Consider the following 22090-nt stretch of genomic DNA (forward strand, 5'->3'; position numbering starts at 1 on the left):
GGGACTGGAATGCAAAAGTAGGAAGTCAAGAAATACCTGGAGTAGCAGGCAAAGTTGGGCTTGGAGTACAGAATGAAGCAGGGCAAAGGCTAATAGAATTTTGTCAAGAGAACACACTGGTCATAGCAGACACCCACTTCCAACAAAACAACAGAAAATTCTATACATGGACATCACCACATGGCCAACACCAAAATCAGACTGATAATATTCTTTGCAGACAAATATGGAGAAGCTCTATACAGTCAGCAAAAACAAGACCTGGAGCTGACTGTGGCTCAGATCATGATCTCCTTATTGCCAAATTCAAACTTAAATTGAGAAAGTGGGGAAAATCACTAGATCATTCAGGTATGACCTCAATCAAATCACTTATGATTATATAGTGAAAGTGAGAAATAGATTTAAGGGACTAGGTCTGATAGACAGAGTGCCTGATAAACTATGGACGGAGGTTCATGACATTGTGCAGGAGACAGGGAGCAAGACCATCCCCAAGAAAAAGGAATGCAAAAAAGCAAAGTGGCTGTCTGAGGAGGCCTTACAAATAGCTGTGAAAAGAAGAGAAACAAAAGAAGAGAAACAAAAAGTAACGGAGAAAAAGAAAGATATACCCATTTGAATGCAGAGTTCCAAAGAATAGCAGGAGAGATAAGAAAGCCTTCCTCAGTGATCAGTGCAAAGAAATAGAGGAAAACAATAGAATGGGAAACACTAGAGATCTCTTGAGAAATCAGAGATACCAAGGGAGCATTTCATGCAAAGATGGGTATAATAAAGGACAGAAATGTTATGGACCTAACAAGCAGAGATATTAAGAAAAGGTGGTGAGAATACACAGAAGAACTGTACAGAAAAGATCTTCACTACCCAGATAACCAAAATGGTGTGATCAGTCACCTAGAACCAGACATCCTGGAATGTGAAGTCAAGTGGGCCTTAGCATCACTACAAACAAAGTTAGTGGAGGTGATGGAATTACAGCTGAGCTATTTCAAATCCTAAAAGATGATGTTGTGAAAGTGCTGCCAGCAATATGCCAGCAAATTTGGAAAATTCAGCAGTGGCCATGGGACTGGAAAAGGTCAGTTTTCACTCCAATGACTAAGAACAGTAACGCCAAATTGCTTAAACTATCTCACAATTGCACTCATCTCACACACTAGTAAATAATTCTCAAAATTCTCCAAGCCAGGCTTCAGCAATACGTGGACCATGAACTTCCAGATGTTCATGCTGGTTTTAGAAAAGGCAGAGGAACCAGAGACCAAATTGCCAACATCCACTGGATCATCGAAAAAGCAAAAGAGTTCCAGAAAAACATCTATTTCTGCTTTATGGACTATGCTAAAGCCTTTGACTGTGTGGATCACAATAAACTGTTGAAAATTCTTTAAGAGACGGGAATACCAGACCACCTGATCTGCCTCTTGAGAAATATGTATTCAGGTCAGGAAGCTACAGTTGGAACTGGACATGGAACAACAGACTGGTTCCTAATAGGAAAAGGAGTATGTCAAGGGTGTATACTGTCACCCTGCTTATTTAACTTATATGCTGAGTACATAATGAGAAACACTGGGCTGGAAGAGGCACAAGCTGGAATCAAGATTGCCGGGAGAAATATCAATAACCTCAGATATGCAGATGACATCACCCTTATGGCAGAAAGTGAAGAGGAACTAAAAAGCCTCTTGATGAAAGTGAAAGAGGAGAGTGAAAAACTTGGCTTAAAGCTCAACATTCAGAAAACTAAGATCATGGCATCTGGTTCCATCACTTCATAGAAAACAGGTGGGGAAACAGTGGCTGATTTTTTTTCTGGGCCCAAAATCACTGCAGATGGTGATTGCAGCCAAGAAATTAAAAGATGCTTGCTCCTTGAAAGGAAAGTTATGACCTCCATGAAAATGAAAGTGAAATCGCCAGTGGTGTCCAACTCTTTGTGATCCCTTGAACTGTAGCCTACCAGGCTCCTCCATCCATGGGATTCTCCAGGCAAGAATACTGGAGAGGGTTTCATTTCCTTCTCCAGGAGATCTTTCCAACCCAGGGATTGAACCCAGGTCTCCTACATTGCAGGCAGATGCTTTACCCTCTCAGCCACCAGGGAAGCCCATGATCAACCTAGACAGCATATTAAAATGCAGATACATTACTTTGCTAACAAAGGTCCATCTAGTCAAGGCTATGATTTTTCCAGAGGTCATGTATGGATGTGAGAGTTCGACTGTAAAGAAAGGTAAGCGCCAAAGAATTGATGCTTTTGAACTGTGGTGTTGGAGAAGACTCTTGAGAGTCCCTTGGACTGCATGGAGATCCAACCAGTCCATCCTAAACGAGATTAGTCCTGGGTGTTCATTGGAATAACTGATGTTGAAGCAGAAACTCCAATACTTTGGCCACATGATGCGAAGTGCTGCCTAATTTGAAAAGTCCCTGATGCTGGGAAAGATTGATGGCAGGAGTAGAAGGGTATGACAGAGAATTAGATGGTTGGATGGCATCTTCGACTCAATGGACATGAGTTTGGGTAAACTTCGGGAGCTGGTGATTGACAGGGAGGCCTGCCATGCTGCGGTCCATTTGGTCACAAACAGCCTAACATGACTAAGAGAATAAACTGAACTGAAACTGAATCATGGTTTGGAGGATTCTTGCCTTTTGGAAAATTGGAATAAGCATCCATTTTATTTTGCAATAAATTCAGATTTAAAGACTGAGAAGGGCGGTCCTAAGATGGCAGAGGAATAGGACGGGGAGACCACTTTCTCCCTCACAAATTCCTCAAAAGAACATTTCAATGCTGAGCAAACTCCGCAAAACAACTTCTGAATGCTGGCAGAGGACATCAGGCACCCAGAAAAGCAGATCATTGTCTTCAAAAACAGGTAGGAAAAAATATAAAAGACAAAAAAAGAGACAAAGGAGGTGGGGAGGGAGCTCCATCCCAGGAAGGGAAGCCCATCCCGGGAAGGGAATTTTAAGAAGAGCTTTTTCCAAACACCAGGAAACACTCTCCCTGTCGAGTCTGTGGCGAGCCTTGGAAGCACAGAAGGCAACATAACAGGAAGGAAAAATAAGTAAATAATTAAAACCAACAGATTACAAGCCCAACAGTAACTCCCCCAGTGGAAAAGCAGCACAGATGCCAGCATCCACCACTAATAAGTGGGGGCAAGGCAGGGAGGTGTGGGCTGCAGTGCTTTGTAAGAATTCGGCAGGAACGCCCCATGCTTAACCAGAACGAACTAACTTGGGCTAGCAAACCAGACTGTGGGATAGCTACCACGTGAAAAGCTCGAACATATAACACCGCCAGGACCGAGCACAGAACAAAGGACGGAATGGAAATAGCCAGCTGCAGACCATCCCCCGCTGGGGACAGGCAGCCAGAGCAGTAAGGGCTGGAAACGGGCAATCGCAGCCCCAGAGAGACTTTACCTACCAAACTGCAAGGAGGGTTCTTTGCTAAGACTTCTGGGGCTGCTGGACAGTCACCATCTGCCTCACAAGGGGTGCCAGCGGTACACCCAGAAAACTGAGCAGTAGAGACAGGAAAGGCGACAAGTCGCAGTGACTGCGCTTGCCGAACACCTGAGATACTCGGACCTGGGAAGCGCACAAAATGCAGTCCCAACTGAATCTGTGCCTCTGAGGGCTACCTGAGCGCTGAACTTGAGCGGCTTAGACCGGGGAGGTGCACGCAGCCTAGGGCCGGCCTCAGACGGTTCTGGGCTGAGCATTGTAGAGCCGGAGTGGTTTGTGTGCTGTGAGCAGGGACAGGCCCAGCGGGGCTGAGACACTGCATGCACACGACATTGCTATTTGTTTGCTGCATCCCTCCCTCCCCACAGCGCGACTGAACAAGTGAGCCTAAAAAAAATAAAGTGTCCACCACCCCCCCTGCCCACCCCATGTCAGGACAGAAATCAGACACTGAAGAGACCAGCAAACAGAAGAAGTTAAACATAGGGAACCGCCTTGGAAGTGACCCCACACTGCCCACAACACCAGAGAAAGAGCCAGATATACTTTACTACTGTTACAATCATTCCTTTTTTTCTTCTTCTTTTTTTGTGTTTTGTTTTTTGTTGATGCTGTTGTGGGGTTGTTTTTTCTTCTTCTTTTTTTTTTTCTTTTCTAACTTTTAAAAATTGTTAAGTCCTCTATTTCTCCTCTAATTTTTATTTCTATAACCTACTATTACTTTTCCAAAAAAAAAAAAAAGACTCTATTTTTTAAAGCAAACACCATATATAGTCTTTGTGTGGTTGTTGTTGGTGTTTTTTAAATAATTCTTGTGGCTTTGTTTTTTTGTTGTTGTTTTCTTGTTTTTTTTTTTTTTCTTTTTTCCTTCTTCTTCTTTTCTTTAATATTGTATTTTTGAAAATCCAACCTCTACTCTAGATTTTTAATCTTTGCTTTTTGGTTTTTGTTGTCAATTTTGTACATTTAAAAACCCAAACTTCACTACCCAATTTTACCTGAGAGTGAGATTACTGGCTTGACCACTCTCTCCTCCTTTGGACTCTCCTTTTTCTCCACCAGGTGGCCTCTGTCTCTTTCCTCCCCCATCTCTTCTCTGTCCAACTCTGTGAATCTCTGTGTGTTCCAGACGGTGGAGAACACCTAAGGAACTGGTTACTGGCTGGATTTGTCTCTCTCCTTTTCATTTCCCTCTTTTATCCTCCTGGCCACCTCTGTCGACTTCCTCCCTCTCCTCTTCCCTGTATAACTCTGTGAATACCTCTGAGAGGTCCAGACTGTGGAGCACACAAAAGGAAGTGAATACTGGCTAGCTTGCTCTCTCTTCTTTTGATCTCACCACATCTCATTACAGTCACCTCTAACTACCCCCTCCCTGTTCTCTTCTCCATGTAACTCAGTGAACCTGTCTGGGTGTCCCTCAACGTGGAGAAACATTTCGTCTTTAACCTAGATGTTTTATCATCAGTGCTGTATAGATGGAGAAGTCTTGAGGCTACTGTAAAAATAAAACTGAAAACCAGAAGCAGGAGGCTCAAGTCCAAAGCCTGAGAACATCAGAGAACTCCTGAATCCAGGGAACATTAATCAATAGGAGCTCATCAAACGTCTTCATACCTACACTGAAACCAAGCACCACCCAAGGGCCAACAAGTTCCAGAGCAAGACATACCACGCAAATTCTCCAGCAACACAGGAATACACCCCTGAGCTTCAATATATAGGCAGCTCAAAGTTACTCCAAAACCATTGACGTCTCATAACACATTACTGGTCACTCCATTGCACTCCAGAGAGAAGAAATCCAGCTTCACCCACCAGAACTCCAACACAAGCCTCCCTAACCAGGAAACCTTGACAAGCCACGGATACAATGCCACCTACAGTGAGGAAGCTCCATAATAAAGAGAACTCCACAAATTCCCAGAATATAGAAAGGCCACCCCAAACGCAGCAATATAACCAAGATGAAGAGACAGAGGAATACTCAGCAGGTAAAGGAACAGGAGAAATGCTCACCAAACCAAACAAAAGAGGAAGAGATAGGGAATCTACCTGAGAAAGAATTCCGAATATTGATAGTGATAATGATCCAAAATCTTGAAATTAAAATGGAATCACAGATAAATAGCCTGGAGACAAGAATTGAGAAGATGCAAGAGAGGTTTAACAAGGACCTAGAAGAAATAAGAAAGAGTCAATATATAATGAATAACACAATAAATGAGATCAGAAACACTCTGGAGGCAACAAATAGTAGAATAAGGGAGGCAGAAGATAGGATTATTGAAATAGAAGATAGAATGGTAGAAATAAATGAATCAGAGAGGAAAAAAGAAAAACGAATTAAAGAAATGTGGACAATCTCAGAGACCTCCAGGACAATATGAAACACTCCAACATTCGAATTATAGGAGTCCCAGAAGAAGAAGACAAAAAGAAAGACCATGAGAAAATCCTTGAGGAGATAATAGTTGAAAACTTCCCTAAAATGGGGAAGGAAATAATCACCCAAGTCCAAGAAACCCAGAGAGTTCCAAATAGGATAAACCCAAGGCGAAACACCCCAAGACACATATCAATCAAATTAACAAAGATCAAACACAAAGAACAAATATTAAAAGCAGCAAAGGATAAACAACGAATAACACACAAGGGGATTCCCATAAGGATAACTGCAGATCTTCCAATAGAAACTCTTCAGGCCAGGAGTGAATGGAAGACATACTTAAAGTGATGAAAGACAATAACCTACAGCCCAGATTTCTGTACCCAGCAAGGATCTCATTCAAATACAAAAGAGAAATCAAAAGCTTTACAGACAAGCAAAAGCTGAGAGAATTCAGTACCACCAAACCAGCTCTCCAACAAATGCTAAAGGATCTTCTCTAGACAGGAAACACAAAAAGTGTATAAATTCGAACTCCAAACAATAAAGTAAATGGTAACGGGATCGTAGTTATCAATAATTACCTTAAAGGTAAATGGGTTGAATTCCCCAACCAAAAGGCAAAGACTGGATGAATGGATACAAAAACAAGACCCCTCTATATGCTGCTTACAAGAGATCCACCTCAAAACAAGGGACATATACAGGCTGAAAGTGAAGGGCTGGAAAAAGATATTCCACACAAATGGAGACCAAAAGAAAGCAGGAGTGGCAACACTCATATCAGATAAAATAGACTTTAAAACAAAGGCTGTGAAAAGAGACAAAGAAGGCCACTACATAATGATCAAAGGATTAAGCCAAGAAGAATATATAACAATTATAAATATATATTCACCCAATATAGGAGCACCACAATATGTAAGACAAATGCTAACAAGTATGAAAGGGGAAATTAACAACAACAGAATAATAGTTGGAGACTTTAATACCTCACTCACACCTATGGACAGATCAACTAAACAGAAAATTAACAAAGAAACACAAACTTTAAATTATACAATAGACCAGTTAGACCTAACTGATATCTATAGGACATTTCACCCCAAAACAATGAATTTCACCTTTTTCTCAAGTGCTCATGGAACCTTCTCCAGGATAGATCACATCCTGGGCCATAAATCTAACCTTGATAAATTTTAAAAATCAAAATAATTCCAAGCATCTTTTCTGACCATAATGCAGTAAGATTAGATCTCAATTACAGGAGAAAAACTATTAAAAATTCCAACATACAGAGGCTGAACAACACGCTTCTGAATAACCAACAAATCACAGAAGAAATCAAAAAAGAAATCAAAATATGCATAGAAACTAGTGAAAATGAAAACAAACCAACCCAAAACCTGTGGGACACTATAAAAGCAGTGCTAGGAGGAAAGTTCATAGCAATACAGGCATACCTCAAGAAATAGGAAAAGAGTCAAATAAATAACCTAACTCTACAACTAAAGCAACTGGAAAAAGGAAGAAATGGAGAACCCCAGAGTTAGTAGAAGGAAAGAAATCTTAAAAATTAGGGCAGAAATAAATGCAAAAGAAACAAAAGAGACCATAGCAAAAATCAACAAAGCCAAAAGCTGGTTCCTTGAAAGGATAAATAAAATTGACAAACCATTAGCCAGACACATCAAGAAACAAAGAGAGAAAAATCAGATCAATAAAATTAGAAATGAAAATGGAGAGATCACAACAGACAACACAGAAATACAAAGGATCATAAGAGACTTCTATCAGCAATTATATGCCAATAAAATGGACAACATGGAAGAAATGAACAAATTCTTAGAAAAGTACAGCTTTCCAAAACTGAACCAGGAAGAAATGCAAAATCTTAACAGACCTATAACAAGCACGGAAATTGAAACTGTAATCAGAAATCTTCCAGCAAACAAAAGCCCAGGTCCAGACGGCTTCATAGCTGAATTCTACCAAAAATTTCGAGAAGAGCTAACACCTATCCTACTCAAACTCTTCCAGAAAATTGCAGAGGAAGGTAAACTTCCAAACTCATTCTATGAGGCCACCATCACCCTACTACCAAAACCTGACAAAGAAGCTACAAAAAAAAGAAAACTACAGGCCAATATCACTGATGAACATAGATGCAAAAATCCTCAACAAAATTCTAGCAATCAGAATCCAACAACACATTAAAAAGCTCATACACCATGACCAAGTGGGCTTTATCCCAGGGATGCAAGGATTTTTCAATATCTGCAAATCAATCAATGTAATTCACCACAGTAACAAATTGAAAAATAAAAGCCAAATGATTGTCTCAATAGAGGCAGAGAAGGCCTTTGACAAAATTCAACATTCATTTATGATAAAAACTCTCCAGAAAGCAGGAATAGAAGGAACATACCTCAACATAATAAAAGCTACATATGACAAACCCACAGCAAACATTATCCTCAATGGTGAAAAATTGAAAGCATTTCCCCTAAAGTCAGGAACAAGACCAGGGTGCCCACTCTCACCACTACTATTCAACATAGTTCTGGGAGCTTAGGCCACAGCAATCAGAGCAGAAAAAGAAATAAAAGGAATCCAAACTGCAAAAGAAGAAGTAAAACTCTCACTGTTTGCAGATGACATGATCCTCTACATAGAAAACCCTAAAGACTCCACCAGAAAATTACTAGAGCTAATCAATGAATATAGTAAAGTTGCAGGATATAAAATCAACACGCAGAAATCCCTTGCATTCCTATACACTAATAATGCAAACGTAGAAAAAGAAAATAAGGAAACAATTCCATTCACCATTGCAACGAAAAGAATAAAATACTTAGGAATATATCTACCTAAGGAAACTAAAGACCTATATATAGAAAACTATAAAACACTGATGAAAGAAATCAAAGAGGACACTAATAGAAGGAGAAATAGACCATGTTCACGGATTGGAAGAATCAATAGTGAAAATGAGTATACTACTGAAAGCAATCTACAGAGTCAATGCAATCCCTATCAAGCTACCAATGGTATTTTTCACAGAAGTAGAACAAATAATTTCAAGACTTGTATGGAAATACAAAAAACCTCGAATAACCAAAGCAATCTTGAGAAAGAAGAATGGAACTGGAGGAATCAACTTGCCTGACTTCAGGCTCTACTACAAAGCCACAGTCATCAAGACAGTATGGTACTGGCACAAAGACAGAAATATAGATCAATGGAACAAAATAGAAAGCCCAGAGATAAATCCACACACCTATGGACACCTTATCTTCGACAAAGGAGGCAAGAATATACAATGGAGTAAAGACAATCTCTTTAACAAGTTGTGCTGGGAAAACTGGTCAACCACTTGTAAAAGAATGAAACTAGATCACTTTCTAATACCGCACACAAAAATAAACTCAAAATGGATTAAAGATCTAAACATAAGACCAGAAACTATAAAACTCCTAGAGGAGAACATAGGCAAATCCTTCTCCAACATAAATCACAGCAGGATCCTCTATGATCCACCTCCCAGAATACTGGAAATAAAAGCAAAAATAAACAAATAGGATCTAATTAAAATTAAAAGCTTCTGCACAACAAAGGAAACTATAAGCAAGGTGAAAAGACAGCCTTCTGAATGGCAGAAAATAATTCCAAATGAAGGAACTGACAAACAACTGATCTCAAAAATATACAAGCAACTTATGCAGCTCAATTCCAGAAAAATAAATGACCCAATCAAAAAATGGGCCAAAGAACTAAATAGACATTTCTCCAAAGAAGACTTACGGATGGCTAACAAACACATGAGAAGATGCTCAACATCACTCATTATCAGAGAAATGCAAATCAAAGCCACAATGAGGTACCATTTCACACCAATCAGAATGTCTGTGATCCAAAAGTCTGCAAGCAATAAATGCTGGAGAGGGTGTGGAGAAAAGGGAACCCTCCTACCCTGTTGGTGGGAATGCAAACTAGTACAGCCACTATGGAGAACAGTGTGGAGATTCATTAAAAGACTGGAAATATAACTGCCTTATGACCCAGCAATCCCACTGCTGGGCATACATACCGAGGAAACCAGAATTGAAAGAGACAGTTGTACCCCAATGTTCATTGCAGCACTGTTTATAATAGCCAGGACATGGAAACAACCTAGATGTCCATCAGCAGATGAGTGGATAAGAAAGCTGTGGTACATATCCACAATGGAGTATTACTCAGCCATTAAAAAGAATACATTTGAATCAGTTCTGATGAGATGAATAAAACTGGGGCCGATTATACAGAGTGAAGTAATCCAGAATGAAAAACACCAATACTGTATACTAACAGATATATATGGAATTTAGAAAGATGGCAATGATGACCCTGTATGCAAGACAGCCAAAGAGACACAGACGTGTAGAGAGGACTTTTGGACTCAGAGGGAGAGGGAGAGGGAGGGATGATTTGGGAGAATGGCATTGAAACATGTATACTATCATGTAAGAAACGAATCACCAGTCTATGTCCGATGCAGGATACAGGATGCTTGGGGCTGGTGCACGGGGATAACCCAGAGAGATGTTATGGGGAGGAGACGGGAGGGGGGTTCATGTTTGGGAACGCATGTACACCCGTGGTGGATTCATGTCAATGTATGGCAAAACCAATAGAGTATTGTAAAGTAAAATAAAGTAATAATAAAATTTAAAATAAATAAAAAATAAATACATAAAGACTGAGAATATAAGTCCAAAGCTCCCTCATATTTTAATACTTTGGTCCACTTCCTATAAATGCAACTTCTTATGTATAAGCATAGAACATTATTAAAACTAAATAATTGGGTTGTGCATGTGTGCTAAGTCACTTCAGTTCTGTTCTTCTGTCTGTGTCCCTATGATCTGTAGCCATGTACAGGCTCCTCTGTACATGGGATTCTCCAGGCAAGAATAGTGGAATGGATTGCCATGCTCTCCTCCAAGGGATCTTCCCAATCCAGGGATCAAACCCATGTCTCTAACATTTCTGCATTGTCAGGTGGGTTCTTTACCAAGAGCCAAGTGGAAAGCACAGTAATTTTGTTACATTATTAATTAAATTACATACTTTATTTCTATACATCAATGTTTCTATCAATATACCTTACCTGTTGAGGATCAAATCTTAAATCCTTCATTAAATTAGAGATTTTGTTCCTTTGCTTTCCCCAATTTGTGAAAAAATCTTGTCTTTCCTTGTTTTTCATGCCCTTAATATATTTGAAGAGTACTGAGCAGGTAGTTTTTAGAATTCTTCCCAATTTTTCTGGTGTTTTCTCCAATCGTTTTGAGGTTGTATAGTTTCTGTGGACCACATTTTGTCATAAAGAAGGCTGAGCACTGAAGGATTGACGCTTTTGAACTGTGGTGTTGGAGAAGACACTTAGGAGTCCCTTGGACTGCAAGGAGATCAAACCAGTCAATCCTGAAGGAAATCAATCCTGAATATTCATTGGAAGGACTGATGCTGAAGCTGAAGCTCCAATACTTTGGCCACCTGATGTTTAGGGTTGATTCATTGGAAAAGACCCTGATGCTGGGAAAAATTGAGGGCAGGAGAAGTGGGCAAAAGAGGATGAGATGATTAGATGGCATCACTGACTCAATGGACATGAGTTCGAGCAAGCTCCAGGAGATGGTGAAGGACAGTGAAGTCTGGCATCCTGCAATCCATGGGGTCACGAGTTGTACAACCTGGGCAGATGAACAACAATAGCAACAAGCTTCTGTGGAAAGTACTACAGAGGCAGTAGGCCCTTTTCAGTACTTCAGGGAGAATATGTTATCTAGATGTCTTATCACTGATGTTAACTTTGTTAAATGCAGTTAATTGCTATCTTTTAGGCCTTTGCATCATAAAGATTTCCCTCTGAAATTGCTTTGGGGGAAATACACAGGTTGTAAGCTGTAGCAGAAGGTATCATTCTATGATCTTATGATTAGTTCTCAGTGTTTTAGTGAGCCTAGAAGGGCCTTCATAAATGTTTTTGGTAAAGTCTTTTCCCTTGGAATATATAGGTCATTGTATGAAGAATAGTTGGGGATTATTTCAGAATGGTTCCTCTTCCTGTTTCTTGCCTGAATCAGGAGATCTTTCTTAGCTTCTCAGCTTGAACACCTGGTGGCTTTAGTGGAGGCAAAACCTACAGAAGAGTGGGGACCCCCTTTCAATGATAATCCTTAGATAGTTCTCACTCTCAGCCTAGTAAGTGCTCAGTCTCCAGTGATTTGTCAAAGTTTTGATATGTTATAATTCCATGTTATTTTGTTTAAACTACATTTTAATAATTTTATTTTATTTCATTTGACCTGTGGATTGCATAGTAAGATATTTAGCTTGAATAGTGGGTTTTCCAGATATCTTGCCATATTAATTTCTAAATTAATTACACAATCTTCAGTAAACATACAATATATGACTTTAATCTTATAAATTTCTTGAGACTTATTTGTCACTCAGAATAAGATCTAGTAAGACAATGCATTATGTTATTTTGGAAATAATAAGTATTCTTTGATGTCGAGTGGCATGTTCTAAAAATGTCAATTTGGTCAGTTTGATTGATAAGGTTGTTCAAATCTTTCATATATTTCCAATTAACAAAAAAACTTTTTCTATCAATTATTGAGTGAACTGAAACTTCTGACTGTAATTGCACATTTGAATGCTGGTGTCAGATTCAAATCTGTCAAATTGTGTTGAGTGTGCAACCAAAAGTTGATTATGTAGTTTGGTAAAAGTCAGTGAAATCATTCTGTGAAAATCACTTGGGTATATAGAACCTACAATGAAGTTTATTTCATGTTTTATTATTTGTAAATTAGATTAGTAAAATTTATACTATAACTGCATTTTTTTTCTGATCACTGCTTGTTAAACATCAGCACACTGTTTCTCTGAACACATGCATTGAAGGGTCTGGACTTTACTGAGCACTAGATTCCATGAGTCATATCTATGTCAACAAATGCAAAGCAGTATTTACATTTATGTAGAATCTCTGAAGCAAAAACTAAAAAAATAAAAAGTCTCATAAAGCAAAGAGACAAGCAAAAATGTAATTCTGAAATAACTGGAAAATTCACACCTATGATGCAAACGTGATGGAGAGGGAGGCCTGGCATGCTGCAGTCCACGTGGTCACAAAGAGTTAGACACATCTTAGCGACTGAACAACAACAAAATGATGCCTGAGAGCCCAGTATACATCCCAATTCTACCTGAGGCTATTGTCAAATTGAGTAAAACACTTTCAACAAGCAGATGTAGTAAATGGTTTTGTTGAGACAAGAAAATGTAAAGGTCATATGGACGTTTTAAACATTCATACTCTCAGAAATTGTTAATTTTTTTTCATATTTTTCATTAGGTGCAACCCTGTTTCTATAAACAATTCTTAGAAGAGCTCATTTTTAATGGTGAGAAAATAAACTCAAGTATTGAGTTTCTAATAAATATTAAGGAAAAGTACTCTGATGGAAATTATTACATTTGCTTATACATTCCTTGTACAAGAAGATAGAAAATAAATGCGTAGATGAATACTAAATGAAAATTTATTCTTGCTAGTGTAAAGGTATAATAAGAACTTATGGAGAAGATTTATTATGTCAAGGTTTCAATAGTGCAAATGTGCTTAAATCCACAAACCCCAAAGTTCACAAAATTCTGAAATAATTTATACACACACACACATATGTATATATATATATATATATATATATATATATAAATATATAAGAATATAACTATAAAAACACTGAAAAACATTTCAAGATATCATTAATATATCAGAAAATGTGAGAACTATCTGGGTGAAGCATATGTTTAAATTGTCTAAAAAGTCAAAGACGTGTTATCAGATTTTAGGCAGAAAAAGGCATGCCAGGTTATTTCCATTGGAGTATTTGATGAGCTCCAGACTAACCATTGGCAAATTAAAAGCAAATAATGGGCTGTGGGTCAATCACCTGTGTTGTTAGTTAAAGATGATTCATGTTGAGGTATTGGGGTCTTACAGAAATGTCAACTCCATATTTGTAGTAACTTTGAAATTCTGTCCAAAAGCCATATTAAATATTAAAATATGGACTTCACAATGAAGTTATAATGTCAGTGCCCCAAATAGAATAGATCAGCATACATAATGTAAAAAGCATAGGAGATACAAAGATAAATAGAAACACACTAGATGGAGGCGACTTTATTCTCACAGAAGGGTTGTTTTAATACTCTGTGCTGCTGTATTGGGAGAAATCATTTTTTAGAATTGCTTGATGATAACTTGTATTTAGCTCTTTATTGATGCCCATAGGGAAAGCTCTTCAGTGATCGTTAAATCTAAATTTTGGAATTTTTATTCACTGCCATTCCAGTTTATGTGACATCAGATCACTTGTGCACAGAAAATTTTCAGGGCATGTAAATATAAAGAAGATTGTGAATCAATTGAGATCAAAATGGAGTAGAAGGAGACTAAAACCTGAAGGAAACAAAAGTTGAATATAGTAGTGGATGCAGAAATATAAGAATATTAACTGTGTTATAAGATTCCATTTAAAGTTCGGGACATGCATTTCTTTACAATTAAAATTTTCTTGAGAAGCATTTCTTGACCAAGTTCTTAAAGGACTGCTTTACCTGCTGGTTCCTTAAGGAGTAAATGAAAGGATTTAGCACTGGGGCAACAGAGGTATTAAGCACTGCTATACCCTTGGTGAAAGCCACTCCTTCTTTGGCTGAAGTTTTGACATACATGAAAATGCAACTTCCATAAGAAATGGAGACAACAATCATGTGTGAGGAACAAGTGGAAAATGCCTTTTTCCTTTGCTCAACAGAGGGGATCCTCAGAATTGTTTTAAGGATGAATATATAGGAAAGAATCACTAATGTTAGGGTTACCATGAGTGTGAATACTGCCAGGAAAAATGCCATGAGCTCTAGGAAGGCTGTGTCTGTGCAGGAGATCAGCAGCATGGGGGAAGAGTCACAGGCGAAGTGGTCAATGATGTTGGAATCACAGAAATCCAATTGAAGTCCCATGATCACAGGTGGGAAGATAATGAGAAACCCAGCCAGCCAAGAACTAATGACAAGCTGGTTGCAGATTCTGCTATTCATTATTGTCGTGTAATGCAGTGGCTTACAGATAGCCACATAACGATCATAGGACATGACAGTCAAAAGGAAAAATTCTGTTGAACCAAAGAGTATGAAGAAAAACACTTGAGTCATGCAAGAATTATAGGAAATGGTCATATCCCCTGTCACAATGCTGACCAGAAATCTAGGAATACATACTGTTGTGAATGAGATTTCTAGGAAGGAGAAATTCCTAAGGAAGAAATACATCGGTGTTTTGAGGTGTGGGTCTACCAGAGTAAGGGTGATAATTGTCAAGTTTCCACTTATACTCAGTATATATGTGCAAAATAGAAATAGAAAAATCAAAACATTTAGCTCTGGATCATCTGTTAATCCCAGAAGAATGAACTCTTTCACAGAGGTGTGATTTTTCATTTCTTATTACTGACTTATTCCAAGTCTATAAATGCAAAAAGAAGCAAGATTTAGTGAGTATGGTTTTACGGATTTTACCTTTTAAAAAATCACTTCTGTTGGTTTAAGAAATGTGTGCGTGTGTGTGTGCTTTGTCATTATGTCATGTCCCACTCTTTGTGACCCCATGGATTATAGCCCACCAGGCGCCTCTGTCCACAGAGATTCTCCTGACAAGAATACTGGAGTTGGTTGCCATGCCCTCCTCCAGGTGATCTTTCCAACCCAGGGATTGCACCCAGGTCTCCCATATTGCGGATGGATTCTTTACTCTCTGAACCCCAGGGAAGCCCAAGAATATGGAGTGGGTAGCCTATCTCTTCTCCAGGGGAACTTCCTGACCCAGAAATTGAACTGGGGTCTCCTGCATTGCATGTGGATCTTTACCAGCTGAGCTACCAGGGATGCCCATATATATGTATATAAATAATGGAGAAGTAAATTAGACACCAAATTTTACTGAATTTTGAAAATAGATCTAAGCCAGGAGAAGAAAACTTACATCTTCTAGACCACCAGCCTTTTCATATTGAGTGAGTCACTTGATAGGACTAATAATCATATCTGTGTAAGAAAAATATACCTATCACATGTGTTTCAGTTTCTTTTCAGAGTTTGATCATATGCATAAAAATTTAGGTAGAACATTATAAAATATCTAATCCTCAATCACCATTTTTCTGAAAATAAAACATTTTGAAGTTTGTCTTTTCAGAGAGTTAGTTTCCACATGTTTAAATCTTTAATATCATTCTTGCCTACATAGAAAATTAATAACAACAAAAGGATCAGAGCCATAAAAATTAATATGCATATACTCCTGGATAAGCTGAGAAGTTAAAGTTTTTCTTTCGAGTTAAATAACAATATATTACTTTTCAGAAGAGATTCTTACAAGCAAAGTTAATTGATCTAAGTATAAATTCATTAGAAAATGAGAAAAATAAATGAGGTGCTATAAGAAAAATATACTTACAATTATATAATCCCATGTGGTAGCAATTTGACTGTTCAAACCCAAGTAATCTGTTGCTTTAATTTGAGTGTCAGTGTGGAATCTTTACTTATGGGTATTTCATAGAATTTCCAACTTGTTTCTGCCTTTGATTTTTCTATGCAATAACATATTTATATAGCATGTAGGTGGAATTTGGCAATATGATTCTGGCTGTGTAGTGTGAGATGGACATATTGAAGGATAAATCCAGTAGAAAATGTATTCCTGAAGTTGACGAGGTCCTAACAGAAAAGTGACATAGTCCCAGTTATTGGTAGAAGGTGTTCCAGCCAGAAGACAAGCAAAGAGTTCAAGAGGTCCCTCAGGAAAGGATTGGTGACAGTGACAGAGGCTCTGTGGCAGTCCCACGAAGTCAATTCATGTTGAGTCTGAAAGGCTGAGACTCGGATAGTGCTGCAAGATTTTTTATTGAGTAACAGTGTCTCTGATACTAGCTTATTGTTTAGGAAGACAGCTAGAAGTGCTGGAGATGGGAGAGGGTAGCAGCCAAATGAAAATTTGTCCTAAGTGTTTAAATAGTTGCACAGTAGAACCAACCAGAGGCCAAGCTTTCCTGAAATGTGGGTCAGACTCAAAGGACTAAAAGATAACAGAAAAAGGGAAAGGAAAAGAAGCAAGTGTGATTAGTGCAGTAGTTACTTTCATGAAATAGGCAAATAAAGGTGATAAAGTTATGTACTTTGCTGGTTAATAAAGTGAAGCTCCTAGTTCCTAAGGAGAGAGCTCAAACTTTCTGAGTGAGAATCAAAAAATAGAAGCTCTGGAAAAGAGATGTAATGCATGGTGTATTAGTAGAAACTTGTGAGAAAAAATGCACTTGAAACTATTCCACAATTCACCATCTAAGGCCAGGCATTTAGTACCTCATTTCCCAAAATTTTCATAAAAGTAGCAGTGGCCTAACCTTAGATGCAAGGAAAATCTAGCAATATAATATCTTACTTGGCTCTCAGTAACCTTTGTGAAAGAAGGATGGTTTATAATTTTTGTTTTCACTTGTTTACCTTCCAGAGGTGAGGACTAGAATGTCTAACTACTGTTTCCAAAACAAACAGACTGGTTTTTACCTGTTTTTTTTTTTCTCCTCAAAATAGCCACAGGGGATTGTTGCAGTGAAACAGAATTCAAATGCCTCTGGAGAGATATGGTGCTTATTAGTTCAACATAAATTTAGTTGAATAATTTTAATTAGGTGTCCTTGGGAAATAATTAAAAAAAAACATTAAATGTCAGAGGACAACTGCAAAAAGTAACAGCTAGGAAGTAGCCTTCTTTGAAATTTTGGATTTTGTGTTGTCAGTGTTGTTTTATTTTTGCTTGATATGAATGTCTGCTGAGGTACTATATTTCAGTTAATATAAACTTGTGAAGAAGCAGAAAATAGCAAGAGGTTAGGGCAACCAGGAGACTCAATGCACTGTTCAAATGTTTTGTTATAAAGTTATTCAAGATTCCTTTACATGGGTAATTAATGTATCGGTCTCATGTGTTAATTTTTTCAATTTTTTCTTAGATCAGTGTGAGTTTATGGATATTTATTTTATACCTTGAATTATAACCATTGCTAATTTATCTTGTTGCTAGATTTTTTCTCAGCTTTGGCCATTGGGAGCCCTTTCAATGGGCTGCTGCTTTTTTTGACCTACTGCTATCATGGTGCTTAAAAAAAAAAAGGCCCTTCTTTATTTTCTGGAATTATAAGATGCTTCAGGATCATCATGTATATTCCTTACCACAGCCCTCAGTTATTTCTTCAGTGATGCCTGGATTCTTTAGGATTAAAGTGTTAGTCACTCAGTCCTGTCTGACTCTCTGTGACCCCATGAATGTAGCCCAACAGGTTCCTCTGTCCATGGAATTCTCCAGGTAAAAATACTGGAGTGAGTCGCCATAGAAACCAGGAGCCCGGGTCTGGGTGTGTTCATGGCTGTCATGTGCCATTGATTTTAGGTCCTCTAACAGGACAGAACCAGGAAAACATATGAGACTGCGAACCTGTGTATCAATATGTATGTATAATCTTTATGCTACCTTCTCGATTTATACTAAACTAAAAACGAATCTATATTGTTATCTTCATTACCAGATACATTATAATAACTTCAGGTCTTCTTCTCTGTAAGCTCCCACTGCAAAAGTAAGATTCTTCGCACCCACTATCCATATACTTAAATCTTCAATACCAGTCTATTTATATAATATTATCAAAATTATTGACCTATACAACGATGGGAAAACCCTTTATTAACTAAATTGTAGAATTTATGTACCTTTTCTTTGTTTTTAGTCTTACAAATTTCAATCATTTTGAAGCTACTTAGGTCAGCAACTTTCAACCCTATTCCCTTCAGTGAGATTATTGCAGACATTTAAGATACAGCAGCCATGAAATTAAAAGACTCTTACTCCTTGGAAGAAAAGTTATGACCAACCTAGACAGCATATTCAAAAGCAGAGATATCACTTTTCCAACCAAGGTCCGTCTAGTCAAGGCTATGGTTTTTCCAGTGGTCATATATGTACGTGAGAGTTGGACTGTGAAGAAAGCTGAGCGCTGAAGAATTGATGCTTTTGAACTGTGATGTTGGAGAAGACTCCTGAGAGTCCCCTGGACTGCAAGGAGATCCACCTAGTCCATTCTAAAGGCGATCAGTCCTGGGTGTTCTTTGGAAGGAATGATGCTAAAGCTGAAACTCCAGTACTTTGGCCACCTCATGGGAATAGTTGACTCATTGGAAAAGACTCTGATGCTGGGAGGGATCAGGGGCAGGAGGAAAAGGGGACGACAGAGGATGAGATGGCTGGATGGCATCACCAACTCAATGGACATGAATTTGAGTGAACTCCAGGAGTTGGTGATTGACAGGGAGGCCTGGTATGCTGCAATCCATGGGGTCGCCGAGTCGGACATGACTGAGCAAGTGAACTGAACTGAACTGAACTGAAGACACAGTTGTTTTCGGAGTCGTATTCTGCATTCCAGTCTGTGATCCCCCAACCTCTTAAGTGATTTTTTTAAACATTTGTGTAAATTAAGATTTACTACCCCCCCCCCCCCCCGAAAGAACCTTTTTGGTTACACTGTGTCTTCATTTCTGCAGGAGAGCTTTCTCTAGTTGTGATGAGAGAGAATTATTCTCTTAGTTGTGTGCACAGTCTCCTCATTGCAGTGGCCTCTTTTGTGAAACACAGGCTCTAGGGTGTGGGCTCAGTAGTTGTGATGCATGGGCTTGGTTGCTTCGTGGCATGCAGATCCATTTAGACCAGCATCAAATAGGTGTTCTCTAATTGGCAGTTGGATTGTTAACCACTGGGCCACCAGAGAAGCCCAAGGTTTACTCTTTGGAATGTAATTTTCTATAAATTTTGAAAAATGCTTAGCACCATGAATTCATCATTACAATATTAAACAAAATAGTTTCTTTGCCTTAAAGTCCCCATTCATGTCATCTATGTAATCTTCTATTTCTCAACAATCCCTGACAGCCATTGATCTTTTTAGATCATGTATTGTTTTTGTTTTTCTAGAATATCATATAACTGAAATCATACATTATGTTGCCTTTTCAAACTGGTTTCATTCAGTTAGAAATGTTGATTTATGGTTCATCTATGTCTTTTCACCGTTTGATAGCCATTACTTTCTTTCATTGAATATATAGATGAACCACTTTTTTTTTTAATCCATTTCCCTATGTAGGAGCATCTTGAATACTTCTAGTTTTGGTGATTATAAATAAAGCTTCTAGGAACTATTTGAATTCACTTTTTGTGTAGACTTGAGTTTTCAAATCAATTGAGTAAGTATCTAGAACTGCAATTGCAGGATTATGTGGAAGATCATACTTAGATTCTTTTATTCTTTTTGACACTTAGCTTTTGAGATATCAGTTTCCCCCTGGGGACTGAACCTGGGCCATGGCAATGAAAGCCCAGAATCTTAACCACTTGGCCACCAGGTAACTTAGAAACTCCCCATATCTTAAAAATTTTTTTTATTTTTTTTCTTCTTTTTTTTAAAAAATATAAATTTATTTAATTTATTTGGAGGCTAATTACTTTACAATATTGTATTGGTTGTAAGCCAGAAAGAAAAACACCAATACAGTATACTAATGCATATATATGGAATTTATAAAGATGGTAACGATAACCCTGTATGCGAGACAGCAAAAGAGTCACAGATGTATAGAACAGTCTTTTGGACTCTGTGGGAGAGGGAGAAGGTGGGATGATATGGGAGAATGGCATTGAAACATGTATAATGTCATATATGAAACGAATCGCCAGTCCAGGTTTGATGCATGATAATTTTTTTGTTGTTGTTTAATTGGAAATAATTGCTTTACAATATTGTGTTGGTTTCTACCATATGTGAGTATAGGTATAGTCTTTTAAGAAACTGAGAAATGTCTCCTAAAGTGATATATCATTTTGTGTTACCATTTTCAGTGAATGAAAATATCAGACTTCCTGTTATCTGCATTATCTCTAGCAATTGGTATTGTTAATGTTTTACAGTTGAGTCATAATATGTGCATAAAGATAGCACATTATTGATTTAATTTGCAATTATCTAAGGACAGTAATGCCTAACATCTTTTCATTTTAATCCCTTAGATTCAAGGAACTAGATCTGATAGACAGAGTGCCTGAAGAACTTGGACAGAGGTTCCTAACATAGTATAGAAGTCAGTGACCAAAACCATCTCAAAGGAAAAAAATGCAGAAGGAGAGTGGTTGTATGAGGAGGCTTTACAAATAGCTGAGAAATGAAGAAAAATAAAAAGCAAGGGAGAAAAGAGAAGATATACCCAACTGAATGCAGAGCTCCAGAGAAAAGCAAAGAAAGAAAAGAAACCTTCTTAAATGAACAGTGGAGAGAAGTAGAGGAAAATAAAAGAATGGAGATGACTAGAGATCTCTTCAAGAAAATGAGAGATCAAGGGAATATTTCAGGCAAAGATGGACATGATAAAGGACAGAAATGGTAAGGACCTAACCAAAGCAAGAGAGATTAAGAAGAGGTGGCAAGAATACATAGAAGAAATATAGAAAAAATTCCTTAACAATGTCTTAAAATAACCATGAAGGTGTGGTCACGCACCTAGAGCCAGACATCCTGGAGTGTGAAGGCAAGTGGGCCTTAGGAATTATGACTATGAAGTAAACTAGTGGAAGTGATGGAATTCCAGTTGAGCTATTGCAAATCTTAAATGATGGCTCTGTTAAAGGGCTACACTCGATATGTAAGAAAATTTGGAAAGCTCAGTAGTGGCCATAGGACTGGAAAAGCTCAGTTTTCATTCCAGTTCCAAAGAAGAGCAATGCCAAAGAACATCAAGCTGCCATATAATTTCACTCATTACACATGCTAGCAAAGTTATTCTCAAAATCCTTCAAGCTAGACTTCAGAAGTATGAAAAATGAGAACTTTCAGATGTGCAAGCTGAATTTAGAAAAGACAGAGAAAGCAGATCAAATTGCTAATATCTGCTGGATGTTAGAAACAGCAAGGGAATTCCAGAAATATATGTACTTCTGCTTTATTGAGTATGCTAAAGCCTTTTACTCTGTGGATTACAACA

At 38.0% G+C, this 22090-nt stretch overlaps 1 protein-coding gene across 1 annotated transcript; it reads right to left on the reverse strand.

Moving 5' to 3' along the window:
- Nucleotides 1-14509: 14509 nt before the first annotated feature.
- On the reverse strand, nucleotides 14510-15445 carry LOC128048974 (olfactory receptor 6C65-like). The gene has a single exon (XM_052641471.1). It carries the CDS (start codon nucleotides 15443-15445, stop codon nucleotides 14510-14512), a length of 936 nt encoding a protein of 311 aa, XP_052497431.1.
- Nucleotides 15446-22090: the final 6645 nt, after the last annotated feature.

The sequence above is a fragment of the Budorcas taxicolor genome, chromosome 5 (assembly GCF_023091745.1).
Source record: "Budorcas taxicolor isolate Tak-1 chromosome 5, Takin1.1, whole genome shotgun sequence".
Classification (NCBI taxonomy): Eukaryota; Metazoa; Chordata; class Mammalia; order Artiodactyla; family Bovidae; genus Budorcas; species Budorcas taxicolor.

Coding starts and splice junctions, on each gene's coding strand:
- LOC128048974 (XM_052641471.1), bottom strand. CDS start 15,445: ATGAAAAATCACACCTCTGTGAAAGAGTTCATTCTTCTGGGATTAACA.